This window comes from Ursus arctos, unplaced genomic scaffold, assembly GCF_023065955.2.
Source record: "Ursus arctos isolate Adak ecotype North America unplaced genomic scaffold, UrsArc2.0 scaffold_3, whole genome shotgun sequence".
In the NCBI taxonomy this organism is placed as follows: domain Eukaryota; kingdom Metazoa; phylum Chordata; class Mammalia; order Carnivora; family Ursidae; genus Ursus; species Ursus arctos.
The window spans coordinates 18888378-18897099 of record NW_026622985.1 but is presented as its reverse complement, the minus strand read 5'-3'; the positions used below and the strand labels follow the sequence as shown (position 1 = coordinate 18897099).

Sequence of the window (8722 nt, the reverse complement as noted above, 5' to 3'; positions counted from 1 at the left end):
ATTTTAGAGATGAGAAAATGGAGCCCCAAGAGCCACAGGCTTTAGTTACACAGAGATGGCACTGCAGCTGGGTCCTGTCTTTTGCCCTCTGAGGTCTTCACACTTTCCCAAGCCATTGCAGATTAGTTTGGAATCAACACATTTCATCCTTTAACTTACCCAGAATCTTTTTAGTTGTGTTACACAGTCCGACTATTCTTCTTTTGTTTTCTGTTTTGTGGTCCTCACATTCATTAAGACACAGTTTGGGAAAAGAGTGGGTCTCACTACTGACTCTAAGTGGCAGTAAGAGAAAAGCATTTTTAATAGTCAAGTTTGAGATTTGAATGTTTAGTGTGTCTAATTTGAGGCTGACAGTGACACTGACTTCTACTAGTTATTTAGCACATATGAATCATGTTATAGTTTCAAAATACTCTTCTATCAATAGTAACTTCTTAGCATGAATCAGGCTAATTTTATTATTTCCTCTTCCCCAAAACAGCTTTCCTGGTCACATCACATTTGATGAATGTAATGAGCTGCCCAGGTGCTGAGCTGTCTAAAGTCCTAAAGTCTGCATGGTGTCAGACAAAAGCTTTATGGTCAGTTTAGGGACAATCTTACCTCTGGCGTTTCTGGTTGCAAAGGACAAGGTTGGGATGGGCAATGGAAGGATTTGGGAAGATGTAGAAGGACAATCTGCATTCATTGATGGCAACTGAAGAGTTTACAGGAATTCTAGCTCATCCCTAGTTTCAAGAATCTTGGGAGACCCTGCTCATCCTGGAAATCTGCTGTGGTGCAGGGCAAGCTAAAGGTATGGAGAAAAGGAGCAACAACTCAAGTTCTCAGGGGAATCCATGGGTGCACTTAAGTTCGTCAATACACCAACACCAGTCCATTCCAAGTTGCTGTTGACCAGAGTGGACACCTTGAGTGTGCCCCTTGGTGTAGTGATTCTGAGCACGAACCTAGAGGCAATTCTAAACCTGGAATAAGAATAGGGCTCTCCTTGGGTATGACTCAAATAGAAAAGCTCTTTGAATCACAACATTTGAATCTGAGTCACTCGCTAGTCTTTTCTCTGTCCTATAAAGGCAATTTAAGCACTGAGGTCTAAACTAGGCTTTCTGATTCTCGGCCTTTCCCCTCTCCGCAACCTTCCATCTCAACTATCCCATGGGAGCAGTAAGATCTCTTTTAGGCATTGATTTTAAAGAAAGACCACTTCATACAAGCAGATTTGGGGGGATTTGAGGGCTTGGGAGAATCGTTAGAAATTATTGTCAGTTCACGTTGTAAAACTATGCCCCTGGGAACTATGGTCTGCCAGATAGCCCCATAAATCTGATTACCCTCACCTTTCCTCTTCTTCCTTCCATGCTAAAACTCTTCCGATTTTCTGATTTACCAGCAACTTCAGGAAAGTTAAAACAAATGACACCTAACAGAAGTTCTGACCTTCCATTGCCACCAATGCACTGATGATGCATCATCGTGAATTATATTTTTAGAGGCTTGCAAGTGTTATATTGGGCTGGCTTATATTTAGGTCATCTTCCCCACCTCCCCCAAGCCCTCTGGATTTTTAAAGACCTTCTGAGAGTCTACAACCATGCTTGCAAAAAATCCTGTCTTCTAAACTTACGTGTCTCATACTCCTATTTAACTCTGCCCCCTTGATTTCCAAAGACCTGCCTAAAGGACCTGGAACTGCATTACCTGAATTTCATGCTTATAGGACAAACTGAATATAAGCCAGCACTAATCCTTTTAAATTCATTCCCAGTTTCAACAATAGCCAATAGCCCCTTCATTATTTCGTGTGTCCCATGTCCCTATTTCCACGCCCTCTCTTTCCCCATACTATCTCAAATCTTCAGGTTATCAGATGATGGGCATGGCTGGTTTTCATCACTTCGGGTATGACCTGAGTCTTCTTCCATATGACAGGTATTCAGGTGGCAGAATACATTTTGGAACTTTCCTTCCTTCTCCCCAACATCCTCTGCTCCCATTGAACTATTATAGGCATTCTTATTCATTCCTGGTAGTTTCACATGCCACTTGGTACTCCCTGTTTCTCACTGCTCTTGTAAGGTGGGTAGTTTGGGCATAATGGCAAAATGATGTCAAGGAGCTTATATAGGTTTTTCATCATAATAAAGTGTCGAAGTGAGTGTAGACTTAGCGGTCAAATTCTAACAGAATTCTCTCCTTTCTGCTCAGAGAATTCAGTGGTCATCTGGGCCAAAATGGTTTATTACCACTGTTGTCGCTGCTGTTAAGCATTCTCATTTCATTGCTTTGGGTGAGGGTTACATTATATCAGAATCAGAAAGTACCAAAAAAGTAGCCAATGTAAATAAGGAAATGGAGATTGAATGGCAGGAATTGTTAAAAGAGCAACAGAATGCTTGTAAAGGGAAAACGTTAAGCTAAGGAAATAGTACAAAGTGCAGGTGTAAAACAGCAAGGCTACATGAAAGTGTAAGGAATTACATTGTGGCTCATTCCCGGGAAAATCACTCTGAAAACACCTCTCTGGTTAGCTGGAGCTTTAGGTGGTGGGGGAGGGGAGATACGTGGACAATGTAAACGATTGATTCTCCTCATGGTAGCCGTAGCACCCAGCACAGTGCCTGGACATAGAATAGTTGCCAATGAATATTTGCGTGAGAAATACAACGCTAGCCAAAGTACCCAGTGTTTTCAGACAAACTACACATTTCTGTGACACAGTCGCTTCCATACCTCGTAAGGCTCCATCTGTGGGGAAAATGCCCTGACTTTAAGGAGGGTGTAGGGCATCCATTGGCTACAGTTCGTTTGACTGCGTGGAGGGGGTAAACGCGAAGAGGAAACAAGCTCAGTTGAGCAGATATGAGACCACCCTCGAGGTGTGCCTTTTACATTATCGTCTGTCAGGCTCCTATCCAACTTCTGTCTCCACCTCTTGGAACACCTGGCAACCGAGGAGTTAGCCAGGGGGCAGTTCTGTGGTTGTAACAGGGAGGCTCTTGGGGGCAGTACGCCTCCTCTTCCTTGCGTCTCTTGCCTGCACCTGCCGCGCGGCCCCTGTCGTCTCCGCAAAGATGCAGAGGTCGAAGCACGTTGCTGTGCGGTGCTGAAATGCTCCCAGAATCAGCCTCCCACACCCGCTCCCTCACGCCAACCGGGATCCTGGGATCGCCTCTAGGATCCCTGTGGGTGCTCCTGCTTCCTCCTCAGATTTCCCCCTCCCCAACTCCAGGCCCGCTTCTCCGGCCCACGCCCGCCACTCGAGGGCCGTGCCAGGGTCGCCGCGGTCCTCCGCGCCCCGGGGCACCCGGCGGGGGGATGGGGCGGAAGGCGGGAAGCGGAGTGGGGGGCGCCCGAGCTCGCGCGCCACGCTGCCCCGCGCGGGATTTGCCGCCTTAAGCTGCTGCAGCTGCAGCGGCGGCGGCGGGAAGAGGGGTGGAGGGCGGTGAGGAGGGCTGGAGCCCGGGCCAGGAGGGGGGAGGAAGGGGGGCCGGGAGACTGTGCCAGGCGAGCCGGAGGGGTGCTCAGCGCTCCCCCGCCCTCCTTCCGGGAGCGAGGATGCAGACTCTGAAACTGGCGCTGCTGGGCTGAGGCAGAGGCAGGGGAGTTGCAGCGCGCGCGGCTCGGTGAGTGTGTCTCCTGAGCGCGGAGAGGCGGGGGGAGGCGGAGGACGAGAAGGAGGAGGAGGAGGAGGAGGAGGAGGGGGAGAATGCCCGGAGCCGCCGTCGCTGCCGCCGCCGCCGCCGCGATGCTCCCGGCTCAGGAGGCTGCCAAGCTGTACCACACCAACTATGTGCGGAACTCGCGGGCCATCGGCGTGCTGTGGGCCATCTTCACCATCTGCTTTGCCATCGTCAACGTGGTGTGCTTCATCCAGCCCTACTGGATTGGCGACGGCGTGGACACCCCGCAAGCCGGCTATTTCGGGCTCTTCCACTACTGCATCGGCAACGGCTTCTCCCGGGAGCTGACCTGCAGGGGCAGCTTCACGGACTTCTCCACGCTGCCCTCGGGCGCCTTCAAAGCCGCCTCCTTCTTCATCGGCCTCTCCATGATGCTCATCATTGCCTGCATCGTTTGCTTCACCCTCTTCTTCTTCTGCAACACGGCGACGGTGTACAAGATCTGTGCCTGGATGCAGCTCACCTCCGGTGAGTGCGCGCTCACCTCGGTGGAGGCGGGGGGACCGCGGGGCGCCCGAGCCCGGAGGGGCGGGAGTGGGAGGGACGGGGGCCGTGAGCGCCGCTGGGTGCCGAGCAACTTAATCCGCTCCGGCGTTGGGGGTGGGGGCGGGAACCCTGAGAGGCCGGAACCCCCGGGGTTCCCCAGCCCGGCACTGGCGCCTTGTCCCGGGCTTTCCAGAACCTCCCAAGCGCGGGGGACGCCACCCGGGGGGGACGCGCGGGAGCAAGGGCGGTTGCTGGGCCGAGTTCGCTCCGAACTGAAAATGAGGAGAAGAGGCCGGCCGCTTAGTGCGCGAGCTGAGGGACTAAGGAGGGGCCGGCATAGTCCGGCGGAAAGCGGCTTTGGAGAGGTTGTAATGGCAGGAGAGTCAGTCAGCTCTGTCCCTCTCTGGGACTGTTTCTGTCTTTGCTTCAGGAGGGGGTGGTGCTGGAGTGAAACTGTTTCACTCTGTCCCGGGCAGTTATGAAAAATGCATCATCCATCTGGAAATGAGTAAATGCTAATTCTGTTTTGGGTTTCACCCTTTTAAGAAAAATGTAGCTTAAAATGTTCCTTAGCGATTCCCCGAATGTCTAGTCCTCAGTTTGCTTCCCTGTCAGCAAAGGTCCTTACGTTAAATCCTTCAACAGAGATCTTGAGGGAATCAAGATTTCTCAAGATCTCTTTTTGGGGAAGTGGCTTTAGGGAGATAGGTTGAGAGGAAAACCCCTTTCAATAGCATTTCTGATCACTTTTTGCCCGTGGAGTATAGATTGTTGCTAGCTGGAGGATATGAAAGTACTTTTTCTGAGCATCAAAGTTACTTTTAACCCAGAAAGGATGGGGATGCATTTCCCGGTGGCTTCGGAGAGTCCTGAAACAAAACTGACTCTTTTCTCTACTTCCGGTGAAGCGGATTCCCACTCTACTAGCCACCTTGGATGCCCTGACTTCTGAAGGCAGCCTCCTTCCTAGGGCACTTGACACCCTCCTGGTCCAACATTGTTGGGTCCTTTTGATTTTATGGATGATCTGATTGTGGAAGAATATAGGGTATCTCAGGCAGTCAGACTGTCTAATTTGTGTTTTGTTTTATTCCTGTTTTTAAAAGCTGTTACCTTCAAGATTTGGTACTTATTCTTATGCCTGAGGTTTTCTGGGGAGTAGGGATTTGATCCCTGAGTTTACCAGAGTGTTGTAGGATGATTAAGTCCTTAAAGGTGCTGGACAAGACCATTAAGGTTCATGATCTTATATGGCTGGTTGATATGAGAAACTTGTGGGAGACTAAGCTTGTATTATGGAAGTATTTGCTGTGTATGAAGTGTGTGTCTCAGCTGAGTTTGATTTGCCATGTTCTGGGAACACGTGCAGGTGAAAGGCAAGAAGTGAGCACCAGCAGAGAAACACGCCCCTCCCCTCCCCCACTGTTATCCTCCTGAAATGCTCCAAGCACCCCACAGACACCCTCTGTTTTTATATATAATGTTAATTTTTATGGCCATTTCAGGAGCAGACTAACTTTGAGATTTGGAATAAATTCACATATTACAATTGTTCTTGACATTTGGCTCTGGTTTGACTTTGAAGACAATAGGACATTGAGGATGCAGATGTTTTAGAAAAAGAATTGACCCTGCACAGCTAATTTTAATTTTTCTAAGTCAAATGACCTATTTAAACTGATGATTCAAATTAGATTGTTTTTCAAAGGTCTGAAAGTAATTTGCAGGTAATTTCTCAACAACATATTCTTAAATATTTTATTTTTATGAGTTTTTGTACTCTGAACCCAGGTTTTTTTGCTGCTGTTGTTGTTGTTTTATTTTAAAAAGGAAAGAAAACTATCAAAGAATTACCATCTTTGAAGTTAATACAACTACAACTATTACAGTGTTTTTTTCTTTCCTATTTCTGGAATAGAGCACACAGGAATCATTCTGGGGTAGTGAAATATGATGTCATGTTTTCAGAAGTTTGACATAAATATACTATCCTATTTCCCATATGTCAGTGTAAAATGTGATGATGGCCTGCATACTGATGATATTTGGACATTTTTGGACTTCATTTTTGGAGGAGTGCAGGTCTTTAAGTTCTAGGCATACTTTCTAAAATCTCTATTTGCAATTTATTTAGCATTTTATTCCTGGATAAACCACAGAAGGACATAATTTTATTTATTAATACAATTTATTAGTTAAGGAAGAATAATTACGATGACAGGCAGTTAAGTCAATTATGTCCACAGATTTTTAAAGAATGGGTTATAGAAGATATTTTTGAAGAATGTCACTTTTATCATGGTTTTCTTTTTTCAAGTCTCATGGCACTAACAAGAAATTTAGCATAATGGAAGCTATTTGCAAAGTTTAGGTTCTAACCTTTAAACTATTCCTCTTTAATGTTAAGCCCTCTCATACTTATAATTTAACTGTACCTTGGCTAATCTCAAGTGTAATTTGCAAGCTATGGAAGATGAGACTTAATGTGCTATTTGCTTATTAGAGACTGTTTAACCCTCCCTGAAAGTCAAACAATTAACTTGTGTATTTAGGTATCTAAGCCTTTTCACGTAGTAATGTCGTAAACCAGAGCCTAGTAGAACATAAAATCCCATATGAAATGATAAGAAGATGATGAAGCATGAGACTTTCTTGTGGCAATACAGCACCAAGAGTTATTCTTTTTATGATTCTGAACAATGAACTAGAAAAAGTACTTAATGTATTGGACCTGAAAATGATGTTGCTCTTCTATCTAGAAACGCGAAGCACATATAATTAATGGTGCTATTATGAACACCTTGCCCTGTCCCTCTCACTCTCCCCTGTAAATCGTTATTAACCTCAATAGAGTGAAGCTGCTGAATTAGGAGCTAATATGTCATACTGCTTGTGGATGTAATCCTATGCTTATGGACCATGCCTAATATAAAGACCGAATACATAAAAATAATACATAAAATAAGTAATTACAATCAGAGATGCAAAATTTTCCTAATCTACAGAGAGACAACTTGAAGAAAGACTTTTCTTTTTTTTCTATGTATGATTTCTCTGACACTAAAAGAAAAGAGGTAGATCTGTAATTGGTCAAGTAGGGTAATAAAGTCCAGATTTTTTTTTTTTTTTTTTTTTTAAATAATCAGGATGGAAAGGGAATTTTGTTGCTCTGGGAACTTGGTTCTCTGTTTCCATGTTTTTGTTATTTAAATCAGTGTTTTGGTCTGTTTCCAAGTCTGTTAATAGCCAAGTCTCATAAAGGTGTTGTTTTGTTTATTTGTTTTATTGACTATAAACCATGTCTGGAATTGTTTCCAGAAGCCCAAGTGTTAACCATTATAGACCAAAGAAATCTTTTCTTTTTTTTAATAAGCTAAAGCATGAAGGGGTGCCTGGCTGTCTCCATCAGTAGAGCAGGCAACTCTTGATCTTGGAGCTATAAGTTCGAGTCCCACATTGGGTGTAGAGATTACTTAAAACTAAAAAAATCTTTAAAAACAAAATAAGCTAAAGCATTAAGGTACAATTTAAGGTTTTTTAGACATCCACCATAAACTTCTTGGTCAAAAGCAACAGATGAGGAGGTAATTGCTTTCTTCTGTGAAGAAGGGGCACCAGATCCAGGTTGGATTTTTTATTCAGGAGGGATAAGGTTAGGAGAAGGGATTGCATTTGCCATGTCCCTCCGCTCTTGTCATTTGGAATATACCAACAAGAAGGGCCACCAAGATGGCAAGGCTCTATGGCAAAGGTTAAAGGCTGAATTGCTTAGTTACTTTCCCCAGCTTCCCACCCTTAGTTTTCCCCAGCAATTTTTAGCCAACTTGCTTTCTTAAAATGTATAACTTTGTTGTTTAGGTGAGATGAGAATCATCAAGAAGTAATCACTACATTCCTTAGCCTGCAAGGAGAGGCTTTGCAAGGTTATATGATAACTATCTCAAGGCACCTTGCTCTTTTCTTACAGATCTTACCAACATTTGAGATGATAAATGTGTTTGTGTGTTTATTTACTGTCTGTCATCTCCAGTACATGGAAAGTTCCATAAAGCCATGTCTGTATTTCTTCATATCGTATAAAGGTCAAGATCATGGACACTGGAGTAAAAAGATGTGGGTTTCAACCCTGGCTCTGACACTTACTAAATGTATGAGCCAGGGTATTAATTTCTCTGGACTTCAGTTGCTCATCTGCAAAGTGGACATGTACTTACCTCAGGAGATTGGTGCAAGGATTAAAGAGTGAATGTGTCTGCCGAGATCCGTGCCTAGTGCGTAGTAAGCAAGAACTATATGCGTGTTAGGTTCTGGTTACTGTTCGTGTGCTATTACTGCTATATCTTGGCACACAGTAGTATGTACATGTCATATACCAAATAGTAGATATCCAATAAATTGCTGTTAATAAAGAAAGAATGAATGATTAATGGGGTGAAAAATGAAAGGTGAGTTTAAAATTCCCACGTGCCGTGTTGAGAAGTGAATGTCGTATATTCTCTGAAGCCACAATGCTCGTCTTTCTCACTGGTTTGTGGCATCAGCAGTAATTG

At 44.8% G+C, this 8722-nt stretch overlaps 1 protein-coding gene across 1 annotated transcript in view; it reads left to right on the top strand.

The window, feature by feature from the left end:
* The first annotated feature begins 3712 nt into the window (after positions 1–3712).
* The window catches only part of LHFPL3 (LHFPL tetraspan subfamily member 3), a 538755-nt gene continuing 533745 nt past the window's right edge, over positions 3713–8722 (top strand). The window contains exon 1 of the mRNA XM_057304381.1: positions 3713–4154. Within this exon, the coding sequence (XP_057160364.1) occupies positions 3713–4154 (442 nt within the window). The remainder of the gene's footprint in view (positions 4155–8722) is intronic.